The sequence below is a fragment of the Panthera leo genome, chromosome B4 (genome assembly GCF_018350215.1).
Source record: "Panthera leo isolate Ple1 chromosome B4, P.leo_Ple1_pat1.1, whole genome shotgun sequence".
In the NCBI taxonomy this organism is placed as follows: Eukaryota; Metazoa; Chordata; class Mammalia; order Carnivora; family Felidae; genus Panthera; species Panthera leo.
Window position 1 is genome coordinate 130,554,721 of NC_056685.1, and position 22,231 is coordinate 130,576,951.

At 60.0% G+C, this 22,231-nt stretch overlaps 1 protein-coding gene across 4 annotated transcripts in view; it reads left to right on the forward strand.

Moving 5' to 3' along the window:
- CYTH4 (cytohesin 4) overlaps positions 1–17,919 on the forward strand; it is a 28,706-nt gene extending 10,787 nt beyond the window's left edge. For 2 of the 4 annotated variants that reach the window (XM_042947730.1, XM_042947728.1), the window contains exons 4-13: positions 23–89; positions 1,609–1,727; positions 2,986–3,066; positions 4,550–4,662; positions 6,287–6,435; positions 12,183–12,294; positions 13,669–13,745; positions 14,148–14,219; positions 14,765–14,919; positions 16,125–17,919. In XM_042947730.1, coding sequence (XP_042803664.1) covers positions 23–89; positions 1,609–1,727; positions 2,986–3,066; positions 4,550–4,662; positions 6,287–6,435; positions 12,183–12,294; positions 13,669–13,745; positions 14,148–14,219; positions 14,765–14,919; positions 16,125–16,197 — 1,018 coding nt within the window. In that variant the 3' untranslated portion in view covers positions 16,198–17,919. Of the gene's footprint in view, positions 1–22; positions 90–1,608; positions 1,728–2,985; positions 3,067–3,105; positions 3,253–4,549; positions 4,663–6,286; positions 6,436–12,182; positions 12,295–13,668; positions 13,746–14,147; positions 14,220–14,764; positions 14,920–16,124 lie in introns of those variants that run through there. The other 2 variants (XM_042947729.1, XM_042947731.1) reach the window with 2 other exon arrangements.
- Positions 17,920–22,231: the final 4,312 nt, after the last annotated feature.

Sequence of the window (22,231 nt, forward strand, 5' to 3'; positions counted from 1 at the left end):
GCTGACATCTCCTTGTCTGCAGCCGGATGGCCCAGAAAGAGAAGGAGCTATGCATTGGGCGTAAGAAGTTCAACATGGACCCCATGAAGGTAGGGCAGTCGTGGGGGGCTCGGGTGGTCGTGGGGTCGGGGGTTCCGCATGCTGGACACCTTCACGATGTCCTCTCGTTCCCCTCGACTGACGATTGCCCACCTTAGAGGTGAGAAAACTGAGGCCCAGCGGAGCTCAGGACCTTGTCCGGTGGCCCACAGCCTGCCATGGCTTAAGTGCCCTGTCACCCCATAGCAGAGCATGAGGTAGGAGCCAGGAGGAGGTGGTGACATTTTATGAAGCCGAGTCTCTGCTTCCTCCTTTTTAGTAGGTCTTTGGACACTGGGGCCCTTAGATTCTAGGGCTCAGTCTCCAGAAGTTTCTCCCAGCCTCTCTGCTGGGGGAGGGCCAGTCTGGGGGTGCTGGCATGGAGCACTGGGGGCTCAGGCTGCTACGACTCTTGTCCCTCCCCCCACCCCCGCCCCCCCACCCACACACACCACCTCCCCACCCCCCACCTCCACCCCACCCTCCCCTCCCCTGGCCTCAGAGCAACCTCTCACCTAGCTAGGTGGCAGCCGGGTCCCTTCCTGCTTGAACAAAGACAGGAGGAAGCCACAAGCTGACATACGGGGGTAGGGTCAGGGCAGTCAAGGGGTCCCTGGATATTTACTGCTCTGGCTGAGAGAGTTGCCTCCCATCACAGTGACACAGACTCACCCATTTGTCACACACCCATTTGCCTTCCACAGCCACGGGAATCGGACCCCTGCCCCAACCGCACAGAACACACACACAGACACGCACACACTCGGGCATACAGACGCGTGCTCACACACAGGTGCACGTACACACAGAGCACCTGGAAGGGGCCACTGAGGGGCCCCCAGGACCCTCTGCCTGTCACTGAGAGCCCCTCACAACCGGCCCCCCCCCACCACCCTCCAGCAACCTCTTCCCCAAACTCCCAAAGTTAGAAGGACAGATTCTGAGCACCTGGGTCGTGAGGTGTGCGTGATATTGTCACATCAGAAGCAGGTTTCATGTAGAAAGGGAAGGAAAGTCGCCACGATGGAAACTCTCTCCCTCTGAATGCTGGGACGTGGCCATCTCCTCTCCTTTTGAGTTAGCTGGATTTTTTTCTAATTTTTTACACAATGGACATAGATTGCTTGTGAGGAAAAAAACATGAAACGCTATTTTTAAATGTATGAATATGAAGGGGACAAAAGAAAGGGCTGAATCGTTGAATCTTAAAATTATAAATTCATAGAATCACTGAAGCATGTAATCAGTGTGAGCCTGAAGGGGACCCGGGGAGCCCCTGGCATGAGCCTGGCCCGCTGCAGGATGCTCTCTCTCTTCGCATGCCTCCACTGATGGGGACCTCACCACCTTCCAATGGCAGCTTCTGTTAAGGAGGGACACAACTTCCCCGAACAGTCTGTGCCAATGTCAGAATGCCAGGTCCCCCCACAGCCTGCCCCACAGTCTGGCCACGGGGGGCCCCTCCCTTCCTCCACTGAGGCCAGCTGCTGGGGGGGGGTGCTGATCATGGGCTCCGTGTACCCCCTCCAGGGCGTCCAATATCTCATTGAGCACAAACTGCTGACCCCCGACGTCCAGGACATCGCGCAGTTCCTGTACAAGGGCGAGGGCCTCAACAAGACGGCCATCGGCACGTACTTGGGGGAGAGGTAAGGCGGTGCGTGGCCTCAGGGAGATAGGGAACGAGGGTTGCGCAGGTGTGTGTGTGTGTGTGTGTGTGTGCGTGCGTGTGCAGGTAAGTGAGTGAGCGAATTATGTTAGGGAAGTCCTAACTCTTGGGGCTTGAGACAGCTAACTGATCGCTCCCCTCCACCTTCTGAACCAATGCCTGCCTTCCTGCCTGCCTTCATTCACTTATTTGGTCAACAGATAGATATGTTTTAGTCTCCACTGTGTGCCAAGCAGTGTCAAATCCCCGGACTTATACTAGTGACCAAGATAAACAAAACCAAACCCCTGCCCTCGGAGAGGTACGTTCTAGTGGGAAAGACAGATCCCCAAATATGCAAAATATATTAGAAAATGTTAAGTTCTTTGGACTGCAAAGAAAGCAGGGAAGGGAGATGAGAAGCGTTGGGAATCATGGGTCAAGGGCCGTGACTTTAAATACTGTGAGTAGGAAGGGTCTCGTCGAGAAAGTGATGCTTGACACGTAAAGGAGGTGAGCAGTGAGGACATCTGGGGGAAGAGCATGCCAAAGGGAAGAGACTGTGCAAAGGCCCTGGGGCAGAAGCATGCTCAAGGAATGGCAGGCTGGTGAGATCAGAAGAGACCAAGGGAGGGAAGAAGTGGCAGGTGATGAGGTGGGGCTCCATGGGAGGGTCTGGGCACAGGAGGGGTGAGAAAGGACCCCTCTGGGCTGTTGGGAGAGGCAGGCGGGCTGTAAGGGACGAGGCAGCAGCCAGACCAGCAGCCCTTCTCCCGGGCTCCGCAGGGGACACGTTCCTTCCCCCGAGAGGGCAGGGGATGCTGGTGCAAGAAAAACAGAGCTTCCCCTTTTGAGCTGGGAAGAAGGGAGAAACAGGGGTAGGCCCGGCTCTCTTCATTTCACAGAGGAGGACACTGGGGCTCCGGGAGGTCCAGTGGCTTGAGTAGGGTCACCCAGGCAGGAAGTGACAGAGAGCGCCCCCTCCCCTCATGGGTGAGAACAGCGCCGGTGAGCCGTGGGGGAGTTGCAGGGGTGGAGGGGGGTGGGGTCTGCTCCAGTGTGAGGACCTACGTGCGCATGTTTTGGGGGGAGGGGCTCAGACGTGGCTCAGCGGACCGGAAGGTGGCTGGATCCGGAAGGAGGACACGTAGCTCCCCTCCTCTCCCTCCCCCACCTCAACCCCTTCCCCCCCCCCCCCCCGCCAGGAGGCGGGTGCCAGCAAGTTCCCAAGCGTGTGCCCTCCTCCCTGTCCCCTGCAGGGATTCCTTCAACCTGCAGGTCCTCCAGGCCTTTGTGGACTGCCATGAGTTTGCCAACCTCAACCTCGTGCAGGCCCTCAGGTGAGGGGGCGGGGGGGGGGGGGGGGGGGACAGCCCTCGGGGGTGACGGAGCCTGGGCGGGGACCAGGAGCCACATAGCTAACGGCACAAACACAGCAAGGGGAGCGACGAGGAGGACGAGGACGGGAGGACCTAAGGAGCCGAAATGAATTACTGACAGTTACCACCTCCTGGAGCAGAGGCCAGGTGGGGTCATCAGCTCGCCCCCGCTCTGGGGACAGCGGGGACAAGCGTCTGGCTTATCACAGCGAGCGCTCCCGGTGTTAACTCCACGATTAGAGCGATAGTTAATCACGGCCCCCATGGTTGCTGTTACCCCTGCCATTCCCACTACTTTTGAGATTAGGGTTTTATTCATTTGATTAGTGCAGGGTAGTGGGCAGTCCCTTTGTTATGACATATTGAACTGTGGAGCCAAGCTGCCCAGGTCATAGCCCAGCTCTGCTACACACATACACACACACACACACACACACACACACACACTCAAAACTCCCCGTGCCTCAGTGTCTTCATCTGTAAAAGGGAACAATAACAGTACCAAAGTCATAAGGTTGTGACGAGTAAAGGAGGAGGTACTTAGAATCGGCTTAGTAAGTCTCGCTGCCTGAACAATCGGCTCCCCGTGAGGGTATTTGATCCGGGCCCTGGAGGATGATCGGGAGTTTGTATGTAAGGCAGAGAAGGAAGAAGCCATCACTATCGAAGCAGTGTGGCCTTCCCTCCAGTTCCCCTGTTCTTTAAGGGAGAAGGGTCGGTGGTCGGGAGGCTCCCATATTCATTCATTTGTTCATTCATTCACTCTTTCACTCCCTACGGGGCAGTCCTGGGGTTCCCCGAGCCTGCGTGAGGCCCAGCAGGAGAGGTGAGGGGACCAGCCACAGACGGTCCTCGCCCTGGAGGAACGCAGTTTTGTTTTTTTTAATTTTCTTTTCATGTTTATTTATTTTTGAGAGCGAGAGAGAGAGAGTACAAGCAGGGGAGGAGCAGAGGGAGGGAGACCCAGAATCGGAAGCAGGCTCCAGGCTCTGAGCTGTCAGCACGGAGCCCGACGCGGGGCTCCAACTCGTGGACCATGACCTGAGCCAAAGTCGGACGCTTAACCCACTGAGCCACCCAGGCGCCCCTTGAGGAACTAAGTCCCAAGAGCAGGAAGCCCAGCCAGGGGAAAGCACTTGCGGAAGGGTCCCCAGCCAGACCCCAGGGCAGACAGAGCCCCCCCCCCCCCCGGCTCTGGGCTGAGGCGGAGGGGCCACAAATGGTTCTGGACCCCAGATGGGCGAGGGGAGCGCCCACCGAGCTCTGATACTTTGAAAGAAAAGGCACCTTCCCGTGACCCTACGTGATGGGGACAGACGCTCCCACCGACAGGATGAAGACTCTAAGGCTTAGACAGACAGAGCAGCTTGTCCGGGGTCCCCCCGACACCGTGCCCCCGAGATCCCCGCCCACCCCATCGCCCACAGCCCCATTCCTCCCCCAGACAGTTCCTGTGGAGCTTCCGGCTGCCGGGCGAGGCCCAGAAGATCGACCGGATGATGGAGACTTTTGCCACCCGCTACTGCCTCTGCAACCCAGGCGTCTTCCAGTCCACAGGTGCCGGTGTGGGATGGGACCCAGGGCTCCAGGACCCCTTCGGAGCTGCGGGCCCAGATCCTCCTCCCGAGGCGCCAGGGTCGCCCCACCCCTTCCGGTTTCCCACGGTGTCTGAACAGGGCTTTAAAGGATGAAGAGGAGTTCTGCCCAAGGTCAAGGGGAGAGAGGACCTTCGGGGGCAGGAGTTTTCATCTGAGTAAAGGCCAGAAGCATGAAACACCCTGTGCGGGACGTAGGGAGCACAGGTGTATAGAAAGATCTCCACTGAGATCAGAACTCCGTACCCCCACCGCCACCCTTCCCCTCACCGCGGGCTGGACAAGAAATCATCAGGGCAAGCTTGTCCTGCCCTCCTTCTCTGTTCCTGAAGTTACCATAACAACAAGAACCAATTCCGTTAGTTGAGGACGACCTGTGCAAAGTCATCTGGTCCTTGCACCCACTGTCTGAGGCCAGGAACATCCCCCCTCTCTGCATATAACAGAGTCTCCGAGAAGTGATGTGACTTGTCCACAGACACAACGCTTCTTGGCCGTGTGGCCATAGTCAGGTCCTACCAATCACTTGTCCTACCTTGTAGTTATACAGAACTGGGGGGGAGGGGGTGCTGGTTTATCTGTCCCCCCCCCCCCGCCCGCCACTAGTCTAAACATCCCGCAGGGCGGGAACCGTATTGAATGTATTCACCGATAAATTCCCCAGTCCGCAGCACTCTGTGGGTACGCAGTAAAGATTTCTGGAAAGGAAGGGATTTTAAAGCACCAGATCTGAGTCCCAGTCTAAGTACGCAATTTTGTGACCTTGGGGCTGTAACTTAACTCCCTTGTGCCTCAGTGTCTTCCTCTGTAAAATGGGGTTACTTGCCTCGCAGGGTTGTTATAGGGATGTAGAGCTTAGCACAGGGCAACCACCGGCAACTACCAGGTTCTATTAGGTGCCGCTGTTTTCGGAGGTAGAGTCGCCGGTGTTCTGGAACATGAGGAGACTTCAGGTTAGACCTCCTCACATCACCAGTGGGGGGAGCTGAGGCTCCAGGAGGTCAGGTGCCTTCCCAAGGTCCACCAGACCAGCCGGGGACACACAGCCGGACTTCCCTGACTCTGGAACCCGGGGCCCAAAAACGCCCCAGAGGAGCATCACTTCCCTCCCCAGTGCCCAGCCCCGCCTCTCCCCCAAGCCCATGAAAGTCTGAATAACAGAACAGGAACTCGGGCCCCCAGGAGCCCCGCAATGCCGACAAGATTGCCGAGCAGAACGTGACTAAGCCCTGAACGGTGTGGCCAACAATAGGTGTTCCGCGGAGGCAGGGAACAGAGTGGGCAGGGAGGCTGGAAGGGGTCCGGGAGAGGCTGGAGCTAGAGCTGAGAGATGAGGATTGAAATGCGCAGCAAAGGGAAGGGGAAAGGCAGGGGGCCCAGCGGGAGCAGAAGTGCAGAGGTGGGAAGGCAGCTAAAGGGAGCGGGGAGGCCAGAAGAGTGGGGAGGGGGAGGGGCCTCGAATGCCAAGCCAGGACAGCTGGACCTTCGGGGACTGAGACGGGTGATGATGGGCCCCTCGAAGGGGTCGGGGTAGAGGAGGCGAGAGTGACCAGCGCCAGGCCTGTGACCCCTGTGCCATCTCGCAGATACCTGCTACGTCCTGTCCTTCTCCATCATCATGCTCAACACCAGCCTCCACAACCCCAATGTCCGGGACAGGCCACCCTTCGAGCGCTTTGTGTCCATGAACCGTGGCATCAATGGCGGCGGTGACCTGCCTGAGGAGCAGCTGCGGGTAAGAGGGGCACGGCCCGACCCACCTGGTCCCCAGGCATCTGGGAGGGGTTCGTCCTTAGGTGGACAGCCCCAGGGGGGGGCTCCTGTGAGACAGACCTCTGCAGGGGGATTCTCTGCTGGGAGGGACCCCACCCCAGGGTGGTGGCTGTCGTGAGATGGGCATTCCTGAGTGGTCCCCATCTTAAGGGCGAAGTCTGATAGAGACCACCCACGAGATCCCCCCCAGACTTCATCATTTGGAGGATTCTGGGCACCCATCATTCACACCTTCCAGCAAGGGTGCCTCACGCAACTCAGGCGTATTGCCTGGAATCCCAGATTCTTAGACTCTCAGCATGTCAGAGCTGAAAATCCTCAGACTCTGCTAAGACCCTTCCCTCCTTCAGAGAGGAGGAAACCAAGGTCTTCCGCAAGGCAACTTGAGAGCCAAGCAGAACCCAAGCCTCCCGTCTCTCCATCAAGCAGCCCCCCATTCCTGCCGTATGGCACCGGGCCCTATGTTCGGCATGGGGCACCCACGGATGCGTCAACCACAGGCCCTGCCAGGCCAAGTTCAGGGTCTGGTGGGAAGACGATACATAAGTGAATTGTAGCCCTGTGTGATTCGTGCCGTCCTAACGGTGGGAACGTAGCCACAGAAACACAGAGGACACTCCTGTCAGTCTCCTGGGGGCAGGGGAAGGAAGGGTGCCATCTTGGAAGACTTCACAGAGGAGATGACTTTTGAACTGGGCCTTGACGGTTGAATAGGAGTTTTCGCGGAGGGGAGCAGAGAAAGGACATTGCACAAAGGGGAAGCAGCCAAAACCCAAGCCCGGCCTAGCTGGGAAAGGCAGAAATGTCCAGAGTGGCTGGGTGGGGTCAGAGCATCCAAGGCTTTGCATGACAACCTGTTTGCTGTGGGTAACACGGAGCTAGGAACGGTTTTGTAAACACGGGAGTGGGATTCAGAGCCTGGTGCAGCAAAAGTGAATTGGCAGTTCATTCCCAGGACTCAAGATGCCCCAGAGCTCAATAAAGCCTCAGTCACCTCCCTGTGAGAGGCTGGCAGGAGGGGAGGAAAGGGTGCGAACCCCACCCTCCCAGCTCAGCACCCTGCAAACCTCCAGCCGCAGAAGTCTGGAGGGAAGCCTGGGTCTGGAAGGACCCTGGTGCCCCTCCGTGTTCGAGAACTGCCACGCCCTTAACCCACCACCCTCGTTGGTCCCCAGAGGAGAAAGTTTATCACGAGGAAAGGGAGAGCCGCAACACAGAATGAGGGCTCCGCGAGCTGGTTGGAGCTCGAGTCAATTCCCGCCTGCCGTTTGCCTGCCGGTGACCTTGGGGAATGACTCACCCTCTCCAAGCCACCATTCTCTGATCCGGGAGAACAGGGATAATGACGCCTGCGTCACAGAGCTGCTGTGAGTAGCAATTTATAAAAACGTAAAGGGCATAGCCCATGCCAGGTACGCAGCTCAGGCTCTAAATGGTGGTTTATGTCACTATTAAGAATAATTAACCATAATTTAAAAAAAAAAAAAAAAAAAAAACCACCACTTAGTAGAATGCCCAGAATGTGAAATGCGTTTGGAAATCGGTAACTCATCTCATTGCGGCACTCGTGTGGCAGGAAGCTGAGCACGCCTTGTCTGGCAGGTGATGAGTTAATGACACGCAGGCACCCGCTCCCCGATCTCCCAGACAGCCCCCCGCTACTGCGGAGCCCCCAGTGAGCCCAGCGCAGCACCTCGCTCCTTAAGTATTTCCCCCCCAACTCAAGCCTTTTGTTAATAACAAGGCGCTACATTTGCATAAAGCTTGTAACTTTCTTCTCTTAGGGCTTTAGGGGTCTATTATGCCAATTTAGCTTACACTCTGCCTGGGAGGTTGGGGAAGGGTTTATTAGCCTCCTTGGCAGCCAAGAGAGGCGGCACGGAGGAGGGGTGGAGGTGGCGGGGGCTGGGAGGGGGGAAACAGAGCGTTAGAGTCACAGCCACATCCAAGTCCTGACTCCCCCACTCTCTGGTTGTGTGACATTTGAGAAGCCGCTTGACCTCTCTGAGCAACCAGCTCATGGGATTAGCGTAGACATGTAAGGTATTTAGCAAAGTGCCTGTGTAGTTAGAGTGGCTGACTAATCCAGAAGCTTCCCGGGGTGCAAAGAGAGCCACGCGGGCCTGGTCCTTGCTGTTCGGGGCTTTTAGGGCAGAAGTTGAGGGTGCTGTGTGGATGGGCGGCGGGGGGGGGGGGTGCATTTGCCTTCTGTCTGGGCCTCCTCTTCCCCGTATGTAAAGCAAGAGCTCAGCTTTAAGGACCTTTCAGATAGTCAAAGTTTACCACTTTGAGGAAGGATCCCCCACACGACGGTACTGGAGCTTGGGCCCTGCTGAGGACACCGTCACGTCACGCTTTTAAGTGACCCAATCTGTGAAATTAAATTAACACAGACACATTACCTGAAGCGAGGGCACACAGACCACGAGGGTGCACAGCTGGACAAGGCTTTGGAGAGGTGCACCGCAGGAGGCCGGGGGCGGGCGGGTTGAGCCCATCTTGTCCTGGCCATCCTGATAGGAATGGGGGACAATGCCCGAGAGACTCAGAGCAAAGGTACAGGGTGTGGACTCGGGATAGGAGATCAAATCCCAGCTCTGCCCTATGGCTGTGTGACCTGGCCGGTGAGCCTCAGTTTCTTCATCTGCGAAGTGGGCAGATGCTGCTGCCGACCCAGGTTGTTCTCCCGAGAAGCAGAGTTAATGCACTCCAAGCTCCTGGCACTTGGCAGGCATCCAAGAAATGCCGAGAAGGGAACCACTCACCTCCAGGGAAAGCTGCCCCGAGCGGGAGCTCAGGTGGAGGAGGGGAAGGAGAGAGGCCAAGAAGGGGTGCTCGCTAGCCTCCAGCCCTCCAGGGTTACAGGTGGAGAAACTGAGGCTCAGGCAGGGGAATAGTCTCCCAGTTCAGGGTATCTTCTGCTGTGGGCAGGCCTGGACCTCGTGGGTCCTTGTCCAAACATCTCCATCAGAACTGACCATCTCCCGGGCCCAATCCTCGCCACTCTATGTTCTCAGTAAGGTCTCCTGACGGCCTTAAGCAGTGGGTGCCATTCCCACTTTGTAGCAAAGGAATCTGACACCCAAGAGAGGTAGCTGGCCAAGGGTCTCCTAGTTTGTGAGGAGACCGGATTTGAACCCATGTCTGTCTGGCTCCAGGGTCCTTCCTTCTGCAGAGACCAGAAAGCCAGATTTGGGGACCAGGTGCTTCCTGGCTAAAGGAATCTCTCAACTCATGTGATAGAAAAGATCCGGGATTGATTTGGCTTCAGATATGTCGGCTTCAGGTTCAGCTAGATCCAGGTGCTCAACGAGGTCAGGACTGGTCTGTCCATCTCTCAGCAACCTTCTCCCCCCCGATCAGCTACCCTCTTAAAAAGACTCTCTTCAAGTTGCAGCAGAGATGGCCCAGGCGGCTTCGGCGGGGCTCATTCTCACTCAGCAGTTAAAACTAAAGTCCCAGAGCGAAGTCTTATTGGCTGGCATGGGTCACGTGTCCTCCCTGACCCAGTCCCTGTGGCCAGCAGGAGGAAGTGTCCTGATTGGCCAGAGGGGAGTCGCTTCCTCCCTCCTGGAGCCTGGGGCGGTGGGGGCAGTGGGCGTCAACCCCTCCCGACAGCCTGGACAGAAAGTGTATGGGCACGTGGGTCCCCAGAGGAAAACAGGGGTGGAGAGGGACGGACGCAAGACCAGCAAAACCACTGGAAGGTGGCCGTTGTCCTTCTAATCACGTCCACCCAGCCAGGTTCGGTGGTCACCAGCTCGGGCACAGGGGTGTCTACTTAAGGGGGAGGGCTGGTTGTTTACAAGGTACAGGAAATGTGGGTGAGCCGAGCGGTTTCCTTTATGGGGGCAGCATGTGCAAGCTGATATGCCACCCGCAGAAGCTTCCAGGGGCCCCCTTGTGGGCATCACGGAGGGGGGCGGGGGCCACCCGCCTCCCTGCCTGCCTCCTGGACCTCCCAAATGCTTGTTTGTGCTGACAGCTTTGCTGACAGGGCCTTTCTGCCACTGGCCTTTGTTCAATCAGTCAACACCCCTTGGGAATTCTCAGGGGGCCCGGCTGAGCCCGGGCAGGAGGGACAACAGGGTTTCCCAGCTGGCTAGGGGTGCAGGGGCTCCAAAAAAGAGACCCACACCCACCCGGCCACAGCCAGGCCGAGCCAGGGACCCTGGAGTCAGTCAGAAGACATCTCCCCCAAACCCGGGAAAACCTGCTGCCCGTGGGGTTGTAACGCCCCATGCCCCGCCCCTTGAGCTGTCAGGCCAGAAAAGACCTTTAAAACCCAGCAGACACCATTCTAGATTCTAAAACTTCGGGGGAAGCAAAGAGGACTGGGGAAATGTTTCACTGAAAATCTCAAGGAAGCCTTCTGGACAGCAGTGTCTAGAAATGTAACAGAAGGAAATGACTTCATCATCTTTGAGATGGAGATCCAGCATTGGGTCTGGTTTTAATCAGCAGAAACGGTTTAGAATGTTTTCCCCAACACTTGGGAATATGGGATGGCTGATCCTGGAACACGGTGGCCCACGGCAGGGGTTTCAGCACACGCAGGGACGACCCACTGTGGGCCTCCACGGCTCAGCCACAGCGAGGTCGCAACCCTGGCTTGCATACCTCCAGTGACGGGGGACTCATTACCACACAAGGCCGCTCCATCCGTATTTCAGCAGCTCTAACTGCTAGAAGGTTGGAGATTATTGTAATCTGTGTTCTGAGAACTCTCACCCCCGTGGTCACCGCCCACCCAGAACAGGTCTCTACCTTTGAGAGCCAAGTTCGGTATCCCGCCTTGAGTCTCTCCTTGGGCCAGGCCTCTTGACATTGGCAGTCAATCCCTAACTCCCCGGTAGCTCCTCTGTGTCCCCCTACCCAGGGTACACCTGGAAGTCTCTGTCACTGCAACTAAGCAAAAGGGGAGCCCCCTCCCCTCGTGGATGTTGCCCAAGACGGCCCTGACCCTGGCCGCTGTGCCCTAGCGGGTATCTGTATATATCTGGGTGCGTGTGTGTGTGTGTGTGTTCACACAGGTGAACATGTGTGCGGGTGTACAGGTCCCAGCTGAGGGTCCTTGTATCCCCCACCTTCAGGAGGGAGTCCCTGACTCCCTCATCTGACCCATAAGAGCAGCTCTGGGTGGTTGGGTGAAGGCAGGGGCTATACTCCTCCTTCCCCTTCCCCTTCCCCTGGACTTAGGGTGGGGGGGTGGGGGGAGCTCTGAGCCCTGTGTAGTCCATTTACTGGGAGTTAGCATCTCTCTCGCCATTTTTGCTGATGAGGCCCGGCAGCTCAGAGAGGTTAAGGAACCTGCCCAGGGTCACACAGCCATCAATTCAAGCTGAGATTTTAACCCAGACAGCCTTCCACCAAAGCCAGTGCTCTTACTGAAATGCTGCTGGCTAGAATTCCAGCAAAGGTGGGGGGGATCGGGGGCGGGGGGGGACGTGAGGACCATCACCCACGCCACCTGGTCAGTAAGGTGTTGCCAACCTGCCTTAGGCAAGGGCCGTGGGCGGGGCCGCCACACCGTCCTCCTCCGGCTCTGTTCCACCTACAGAGGGGAGGCCTGACGTGCAGGTGGGGTTCACACCCGCGGCCTGGGGGAAGCGGGGAGGGTCTCGAGGCCACACGGGCCAGGCAGGGGCCCAAGCCCTGGAGCAGGATGGACCTCACAGCCGGGTCTTTCCCTCCCTTCTCCGGGGACAGAACCTCTTCGACAGCATCAAGAGCGAGCCCTTCTCCATCCCCGAGGATGATGGCAATGACCTCACTCATACCTTCTTCAACCCCGACCGCGAGGGCTGGCTGCTCAAACTGGGTGAGGCGCGCACTCGGGCACCCAGGGCACACGCGTGACACCCTCACGTTGACATACGGCCTCGGGGGTGGAGTTGGGCAACCCCAGGTCTCGTGACCCCCAGGGCGGTGGGCTGCCTGCCCCAGCCCTCCCTCCGTGTGTCCTGGGAGTGAAGGGGACAGTGGGGGAGGGGAAGGACGAGCAGGAAGGGGGGATGAGAGGCCGACAGGTCCATAGACCCTTCAGCGGCAGGTCTGTCTGTCTTCCTGGAGGGCTTCTGAGGAAGCCCAGCCCAGAGAGGTGAGGGTACCCGTCTGAGGCCACACAGCCAACAAAGTGGCAGCTTTGGGTGGGCAGAGGGTTGGGTGTCCCTGAAGGATGTGGGAGGGAGTGGGCAGGATGTGGCTCAGGGGAGCTTCCCTTCGACATGACTATGGGCAGGGAGGCCTTTCCGCCTGCAGAGAGGAGCCGTGGGTGGGTGCAGGGGTGCGGGGACCACAGCAGCAGGTGCAGAATCTGGCAGGGGAACCGCGGGGGGCGGCCCAGCCAGGGACAGTGGCATTCTGAGCCAGGTAGGGACAGACACCTCGCGCTGGAGCAGAGACCTCGGCCGGGGGTGCCCGTCCGAGCCCTCCAGCTCTGTGTGCCCACATGCCAAGCTGCCCTTCTGCAAACCACTTGGTCCTTTCTATTCCCACTGACTGTCCTCAGCCCCAAGGAGGCTTTAAGTTTCAAATCCCAGCTCCTCCACGCGTGTGCCGGCGGTCAGGTCCCCTCAGCCTCAGCTTCCACAGCCGTGAAATGGGGATCACAGTCACTGGGCGGGTTCACCGCGCAGCAAAATGGCCAAGCCCTGGGGGTCGGGAGCGAGGACACCGGGTTCGAATCTCAGCTCGGCTGCAGGACCTTGAGCTGACAGCTTCGCCTTGGTCTCTTCATCTGTAAAATGGGGTTAATGATGGGCCTCCCCTCATAGGTCGTTCTAGGGGAGGATTAGCAAATATGTTCTAAACACATCTAGAACGTTGCCTGGCAGATGAAAGATGAAATGCTTAGCACGGTGCCAGGCGGGAAGCAGGCCAAGGGATGAACTGAGGGGTGGGAAGGGTGGCCAAAAAGCACGGGGAATGTCCAGCCACTGTTCCCGGGATCGTGTCACGGGCGAGCCTCAAAGGTCAAGCGGCTCAGGGCAAGCCGGGGGGCGGGGGGTTGGTGACTGGAGCCTCTATGGTTTGGGGGTGAGAAAGCGACGGGTCTGGGGGAAAGTGTGGTGGGCGAGGGGCTGGGAGGCTGGAGGGGAGGGGACAGAGGAATGCACTCAAGGCCCCGCTCTTCCATGGAAGGAAGTGTCTGTGGCCCAGGGAGAAGTCTGACCTGGCTCTTGGCCTTTTGCAGGGGGCCGCGTGAAGACGTGGAAACGGCGCTGGTTCATCCTGACGGACAACTGTCTCTACTATTTCGAATTCACCACTGTGAGCAGGGGGCTCCCGAGCCTGCCTCTGCCCCAGCCCCTCCCCACCCCCTCCCGGAGTCCAGCTATCAGAGCTGGGGGCCCCTTTGAGATCATCCAGCCCCCCGGAACCTGTTCCACGGGGGTGGGGAGGGGAGGGGGCAGGCACTGAGTTGCAAAGGGGAGGAGGGGCCGGGCCAAGGTCTAAGGCAGGGCCCAGGTTATAGTCTGGCTGCCGAACTCCCAGCCCTGCCCCTCCCCCCCCTCCACCTACCACTCCCTCCCTCTCCCGGACTGGACAGACTCTGGGAAGATGGGTGCACGCCTCTTTGGGTTTAGGGAGCCCCACGAGTTCACTCCCTGGCCTGGGGCTCAAGGCTCCATTTGCCGAACCCGTGGCCTTTCCCTCCTGTTCAACTTGCAGGACAAGGAGCCACGGGGAATCATCCCCCTTGAGAACCTCTCGGTGCAGGAGGTGGACGATCCCAAGAAGCCAGTAGGTGTCCTGGGGTGGCGGGGGGGGGGAGGAGGGGGAGGGGGCGCCCGAGACCTGAGCGGCTGGGGGAATTTCTGAAATGGGGTGCAGGGAGAGGGCGGCTGGGCTGGTCCCTCCAGGGCGCCCTCTGCGGGGCTCAGGGTTGCCTCGGTCTCCCTCCTGAGACTGTGGATCCTGGGGGCAGGTCCGTAACATCAAAAAGGGCACGGTCTCATCGTCTCTCAGAGCCTGCCTCTGACGCTGGCTGATGACCTTGAGTAAGTCTGTGCCTTTTCTGAGCCTCAGTTTCCCCAGCTGCCAACTGGGGTTTTTCGGGGAAATGGTGGGTTTATTGGGTCAGCCCTGGCCCATGGTAAGTTCTCGATGTGAGGAAGAACCGCTCCTGCCCCACAGGAGGCGGGCCCGGGGCGGGTGTGGCCTGCTGCTGGTCTGAACCCCACATGCTGAGTCCTGGAAGGACCCCCAGGAAAGCCCAGCCCAACCGCCCTCTCCTCCCACCCCTGCCCGGCCCCCTGCCCAGCCCTCACCCGGCCACCTCCCCACAGTTCTGCCTGGAGCTTTACAACCCCAGCTGCCGCGGCCAGAAGATCAAGGCCTGCAAGACCGATGGCGAGGGCAAGGTGGTGGAGGGCAAGCACGAGTCTTATCGAATCTCCGCCTCCAGCGCCGAGGAGCGCGACCAATGGATCAAGGCCATACGGTAAGGGGGGGGCCGTTCCTGTCGCTTCCGGAAGCCCCTGCTCCTCTCCGAGCCTTGTCTGTACGAGGGGCTAAATCCAGAATCTCCCTCTCGTTTCCGGCTTGCAAATCCCTTCCGCCCCTATTCTGTGAACACCCCCTCCGTCGCGGGCACAGTGCCAGGCCCCGGGACTCAGGGAAGGGAGGCCCCAACTTCACGGGCTGGTGGGAGGATCCCGTGCGTTGTTGCACGAAAAGATCTTGGCCCGGCACCCGGCACGCGGCAAGTGCCCTCGAACGGCGCTCTCGTTAGCATCAGGATCCAAAAGGGGCCCTGGAAAGAGCCGGTAGAGACGGAGGGCAGGCCTTTCCAGGCAGAAGGACCAGTCCCGGCAAGGACCGGGGGGCCAGTCAGGGTGTGGCCTGCCTGGACAAGCACCCTGGAGTCCCGGGGTGGCTGGTGCCGGGCAGTGCAGGGGTCTGGCCCTGCAGGGACCCACCAGGAGGTGACCAGGCTGCACAGGATAGCAAGGCCTTGGTCCCCCTGGCGACTAGCTTCTCCTGGGGGCACTGGGGAGCCGCAGATTGGTAAACAGAGTAGGGGGGTGGCCAAGTAAGAAAAGCCATGGTGTAGGAGCTGACTTTGAGGTGGGCGGTGGAGGGACAGGTGGAAGGCAGGCAGGGGAGGGGCGGCAGCCGATGGGGCGACACGGGTGAGGCTGGGTGGCGTTAGCCAGAGGAAGACACAGGAGTGGTCACTCGGCCAGGGGCTGTGTCCCAGGCACTGGCGGGGTCTTTCCCCTCAAGCCTTGGTAGCGGTCCTGTGAAGCTGCCAGGCCAGACCGGCTCTTAGCCCCATTTCACAGATGAGGCCCTGAGGCCCTGACGGGGGAGGGGCTCACCCGGCCACACAGCCAGCGCGGGGCAGAGCCAGACCGGCAAGCAGGTCCGAAGAGGGGTCCAGAGCCCTTTGGGGGCAGAATTCCCAAGGCTGTCAGCTCTCGGCCTCACCCTCTCCCGCCCTGCCCCCAGGGGGGACTCCGGGGCAGGCCAGCACGGCTGACCCACCGTAGCTTGGCCCTTGTTGGGGTCATCTGGCCTTTGTCCCGCAGCAGGGCTGGCCGCCCCCTCCCTGGGAGACCCACAGCCCTGTTCCAAGCCCTGGGAGCCGAGGCCCCCGGGGGAGCCGGCCCAGCCCTGACATCTTGTCACCTGCTCTCGTTTCAGAGCCAGCATCACCCGCGTCCCCTTCTACGACCTGGTGTCTGCTCGGAAGAAGAAGATTGCCAACAGGCACTGAGCTTCCTGGGAGGTGGTCCCGGGGGACCCCACGACCTGTGGTACCTAGAGACGTACCTCCCCCCCCAGGACATGCTTTCCTGGCCCACGGACATCCCCCCGCCCCCCATTACTTTGGGCGAACAGGAGTGGGGGCGGCCGGGCTCAGGAGGGTGGCTAGAAAAGTCCGAGGGCTCAGAGGTGGCACTGAGGCACCCCAGCCCCGGCCACGAAAGGCCCCCGCCCTCCGCCCCAGGTCACTGCAGCAGGGAACGAGGAAAGCAGCCAAAGAGAAAAACCAGCCCCAGCACCCGCCACCCTGTCCTCCCCGTGGGCCTCAGTTTCCGCTTCTGTTAAACATCTCCTGTCCTTGAAATGCCGTCGGCCCTCGAAGGAGGAGGAGCGGTATGATTCTTGAGTGCCCCCTGCCCTTGGCCATGGCAGCGCCTCTTCCTCCTCAGGGGCTTCTCAGCCAGCCCCCTCCCCTGTCTCCGGCTGTGGCTTGGCCGTCCCTGCCGGAGGGACACACACACACACACCGCTCAGATCCACAGACAGGAGATGCCAGGAGCACTGCACTAGGAGCCCAGCACCCGAAGTCACGGTCCCAGCTCCGTCTCCAGCCTGCTCCGTACCGTCTGCCAAGTCCTCTGGTTCTTGGAAAACTGCAGGGTTTGGATAGAAACACGTTGCCCCCTTCTGTCTCTGTGCTGACCGCCCCCCCACCCCAGCAATGACAACAGCCCCCGGGGGCCGGCCGTAGCCGTGCACAAGCTCCCACCTTCCTCCTCACGGACTCCTTCCTTTCGGCAGAAGGACCAGACTGTACTGGATCCGCCTAAGGAGCTTCTGGCCCGAGACGTCTGTGCCTGCGTGCGGACTGAGCGGCAGGGGCTCGGACCGAAGGCTACCGGGAAGCCAAGAGCCGCGTGCGCTCTGATCTCGAGAATGTCCCTTTTGGAGGCGGGCAGGTGGGACTCCCAAGAAAATGGCAGAGAGCATCCCAGGCGGGTGTATCCAAGCAGGGCCGGTGGTACAGCCACAAGAAGCCAAGAAGAGAGAGCTTTGTGAACCGTGGTGACCAGGAGGGCTGCCTGGAGGAGGAGTCCTCAAACCGGCTCCTTCTCAGAAGCTTTTCTCACCCCCTCGCACGGGCCCCGGGGGAGCCCCCGGAGGGAAGGTCCCTGGCAGGAAAGCAGGAGATAAGAGGGACTCTCTCTGCCCTACCGCCCGCCTGAGCGGGCGAGCCCGAGCAAGGTGGAGTCCGCAGGGGAGGGGAGGCAACCTCTCCTGCCCCCGCCCCCACTGACGCGCACCCACCTTTCATGGAGTCGGGATAGACGAGCTGCCTTGTGAGTGGTGAGATGCTCGTCTCTGGAGGTGTGTAAGTGCCTGCTAACGACATGCTCCTGGAGTGGGTGTGGATCGGGCCCCTGCGGGGGCGGGGGGGGGGGGGGAACTTGGAGGACATTCGAGGACTTCCGCAGAGCCCGGGTCAGGCCGGGAGCTGAATGCCACCTCGGCCGCCCCATGCGGGGGGCCAGGGGTCCTGGAAAGAGCACTGGGCCCAGGGTCCTGGGCTCCAAGGTCCTCTCCCGCCACGGGCATTCGCTGGCTGTGTGACCCTGGCCCCCTAGTTCCCTCTCTGGTCCTCAGCCCCCCTCTCTCATCGTTGATTTTCCGGGCGTGAGTGGCTGTTCTGGGAATCACGCAGAAGACAGAATAAAGCTCACGACGCACTCCGTGAGTGGGGCCTGTCCTCTCGGTGGTCGCGTCTGCCGCCTCTGACCCCACCCAGGTCCTTCCCTCTCATCCCTTCCCCGGCCCAAGGCAGGAGGGCCAGACAGAGAAGAGCGGGCCCTCAGAGGGACTCAGACCCTCATCCTCAGGGCGCGAGGACTGCCACCCTGGACAGATGTCCCCAGAGGCGGGATTTGTGACACAGGTCCCTCAGAGCAGGGGCAGAACTGAGGTGCCACTGCCAGGGCCGGGAAAGGGCAAAAGAACTCCCCCAAAGGCAGTGCTGTCTGAAGACCCAATGAGTGGCGGCCCCGGGGAGGTAGGTAGGAAGCGTGTCTGGAAGGAGGCAAGTACAGGCTGATAAGCAGTAGTCACTTGGGGTGCTCCTGAGCTTGAACGTGGGAACCTTCATTTATCGGTACTTCCCACAATATTTACTCAGTAGCCACAGTGCTCCAGGCACTTGGGGGGGGACGAGCCCACAGGGGGGCTTACGATCTGGCGATCCTGAATTCTAGGATGCGGGGCAGCCCCCTCTGGAGGTGTAGGGCCCCGAAGCGCCCCCCGACACCCGAACCCAGCCCCCGGCCTGAAAGTCCACCATTGAGTTGCCCCTTGAAAACCTTAAGGTGCGGAACTGATCGGTGTCTCCATCCGTTCTTTCCTGCGGCCCGCGCCCCTCCCAGGTACCAGGCTCCTCACTCAGGACCGGGCATCCAAAGATGATGGTGATAAGGCTGTGGCCTTCAAAAAGAGCTCGGTTCTGGTGGGGGAAAGGGCAGCGACAGCCTAGGGACAGGCTAGGCTGTGTAGATGGCGGGGGGCGCGGCATAGGGGCCAGTGGAGGGCTGGGCTGGGCAGAGAGGCTTCTCAGAGGAGCTGGGCATGAGTCTCTGTAGGCAGCCTGGTCGGGGAAAAGGACACACACCTGATATTGCGGTGAGGTCACCTCATGCCTGCTGCCCCCTCCTCCACCCCCCGCCCCCACACACACACACTGGCTGTGAACTCCTCCCAGGCCTGACGGTCACTGCTCAGTGCCTGGCCCACAGGAAGCGCACAATAATCCTTGGTTGGACTCAAATCGATTGCAAAGGCCCTCTGGGCCTCAGCCTCAGGGGGCGCAGACGTGTGGGGGCTTGGGGACTGGGAGAGGGCTGGTGCTGCCCTGGGTGGGGGCAGGCAGGGCCACATCACAATCCAAGAAGGACCCTGTGACTTGCTGGCCCAGGCTCCTCCCCGGTTGGCCTCTGCCCACCTCCCCACCGTTCTGCTACTACTCGCTATGGGCAGCAGGGGGCTCCCACCACACACGAATGAGAGGTTCCGGGACCTAGCCAGACTGAAGGCGCCCCCGACGGCTGTCCCTTGCAGGCAGGGGAACTCTGCCTGGAGAAGAGTCTTGACCTGGGCATCCCGGAAGGGGAAGCAGCTGGTCAACTAGGATCTGCGGGCTCCAGCAGCCAGAGAGACACCCACAAGCACAGATGAGCTCAGGTCTGTGCTCTCCGCATGCTGGGCACAGCGGCCCCTGCTCAGCCCAGGAGTCAGATACCCTGGCTCTCTCATTCTCTGGCTGTGGGACCCCCGAACTAGTGGCCGAGCCCCTCCAGATGTGATCTGCCGCCCCGACGGGCTGAGCCAAGTGCGTTCCAAGACACAAACCTTTAACGAGGCCTTCCCTGTGTAAGGAGGTCCCAGACATTGGGTATAAAAGAGGCCCTCACCCTAGAATGGGTTGAAACAGTTGGGGAGGGGAGGGGGGAGAAGAGAGGGTGCCAGAAAAGCCACGCACTGGGAAGGGTCACAGGGTGGCAATAGTGAGAGCCACCCCGAGGGGCTCGGTTCAAGGCTTCACTCTACCCTGGGTCTTAAGCGAGTTTCCTAAGCTCTCTGAGCCTCAGCTTTCCCATCTATAAAACGGGAATGATTTAATATATGCAAAACACTTAGAACCGTGTTGGGTACCTACTCGGTTAAGTGCTATCATTGTTATTTATTATTATTATTATTGCAAAGCAAACCGTGTATGTGCTTTCACGGTACAAAATGGGCTGGGGCCACTGGAGGAGGAAAGATTGATTCATGGGGGCAAGAGGGTTGAAGATCTGGAAGGCTTCTTGGAAGAGGTGCCCATGAAAGATAAGCCAAGTGGAGGCCTGGCTCTTCCAGCCAATGGAGCCAGGAGGAGCCAGGACAAGGATGTGTGACCCGGCCTGGTACTTCCGGGACCCCCTTGGGTGCCAAACACAAGCCCCAGCGGGCCAAGGTGGATACGAAGTTGAGGGAGGCTGGGCCCCGACAGGGGCTGAGCTGGGGGGGGGGGGACAGTGCTGTAATCCCTTGAGTCTCTGAGCCCACAGTGCCCCTTGTCATGAAGCTCGGACTGGGGATCCAGCGTCATGGCTGCTGAACAGAGGCCATCACAGAACGAGGGAGGGCAGGCTTAGCACAGGATGCCCTGGGATGAAGTAGGAAAGAGCTGGGGAGCTCTGGGAAGCAGGGGGGGGGGGGGTCTGCCCTGCGCCTGAGGAGTGGGGGCACTTCTCGCCCGGTGGCCCAGAGCTGGCACTGGGGCCCTGCCCGCCGATGCCAGGAGGCAGGAGATGGGGGCGGGCAGCCAGGAGTCCAGCGGTAGGTGTGAGAGACCTGGAGAAATTGATTTATTAGGGACAATGAAACAAGCTAAATCTGTTTGCCGGCTCAGCGATGACTCAGGCGTTCCCCAGGGGTCCACAAAGTGTGAGCATCAAAGAATCAAAGATAGGCCTCCTCCCACCCTGGCTGCTAGCCCGGAGCCCCTCCTTCTCCTCCCCCCCCCCACCCCCGCCTAGTGCCCTGAGGGCTTGGTCTCCCCCAGGGGCAGCAGAGAACCAGCCCTTCTACCCAGCAGGGCCGGCACCCCCCTCCACCCCGCCAGACCTCCCCAGAATGACTGAAGAAGTAAGACACATCTAGGCCAAAGTCCTGGCCTTGCCCCAAATTTCTGCGTGATCTTGGACAAGTGGCCGACCCTCTCTGGACCCACATCCACCAGAGAGGACCCATCCCCAGCAACAGCCCCCCTCCCTCCTCCCCCACCCTGCCTGGCAGCGTCTTTCCCACCCCATTCAGCTTCTTCTAGGCAGCTGTGAGCACAGCCTCCCCTTCCTAAAATCCAACTTCCCTGCAGGAGAAAAGCCAGATTCCAGAGGGCCTCCTTGGGGGAGAATATGCTCTTCCGGTACCTGGTTCCAGGCCAGCGCTGGGCTGAGGGAGACACATAGAGGAGTCGGAGTCTGAGGCCGGAGGCAGGGAAGAGGGACAAATGAGCTCCTTGAGGGGCAAAGCGCTGGGGGCTTGCAGGAGGGGCGTGGGGAAGAGGCCTGCAGGGAGGAGCAGGGGAGAAGGGCCTGTAGGGGAAGGGAGGGACGTCTGCCAGGCAGTGGGGAGGGGACAGTCCTGAGGTGCGGGACCGCTCAGGGAAATGCATAGAGCCCCAGCTCCAGCACGGCCCCTTTGGGGAGCAGCAAAGTGCTCAGTGGGCGTAGAGGGGAGCCGCACCTGGCTGGTGCAGGGCTGGAGCCCTAGAGCCAGGAAAGGGTCGTGGCTGGGGGCTGTTTGTGGGCAGTCCCTCTGGCTGCTTGCGGGGATGGATTAAGGGGGCACAGGGCAGCAGGGGGCTGGAGGAAATGGGCAAAGGGACAGGTAGAGGCTGGACAGGTATGGGATGGTGGGGAGAGCGGAGGCGTTTGACAGGTTTCTCCTGTCCCCACTGTGCCAGGCAGGGGCTAAGGCCTCTGTCACCTTTGCCCTCACGGGCAGTATTTAGGCGGGTCTCCCTTTATATTCCCCTTCGAGTTCTTAGTTGACTCTCAAACCCAGCCCACAAAGACCCCCAAGGTTCCAGATTCCACCCAGGCACCCGGCCCCGCCCACCCCCGCCAGGCCGGGCATCAGCAAGTCATGGCCAGGGCCGCCAATCACTAAATAGCATCAGGGCCTCTGCCAACACAGTGCCTCCCAGCCTCCCCACACCCTCCAACGTGAGCGCCATCACCCCCACTTTACAGATCCCCACTTCCCAGGGGCCCCGCGGCCCAGCCAGAATTCGCTGAGCCAGCGTGGAACCAAGGCCACCTGACTTGAGACCTATATGGATTCGGAGTGGCCACAAAAGCATCGCCCAAAATGGGACCCTACGAGAATGCTGGGTTAGAGGTGGCAAACCGGTTGCCCCGGGCACCCCGAGACACAGGCGTTACCCAAGAGACGGGTCGTATCCACGAGGGCCCGCCTGGGGACGTCCAGATCGCCCCCTGCGGGCCAGAAGGGAT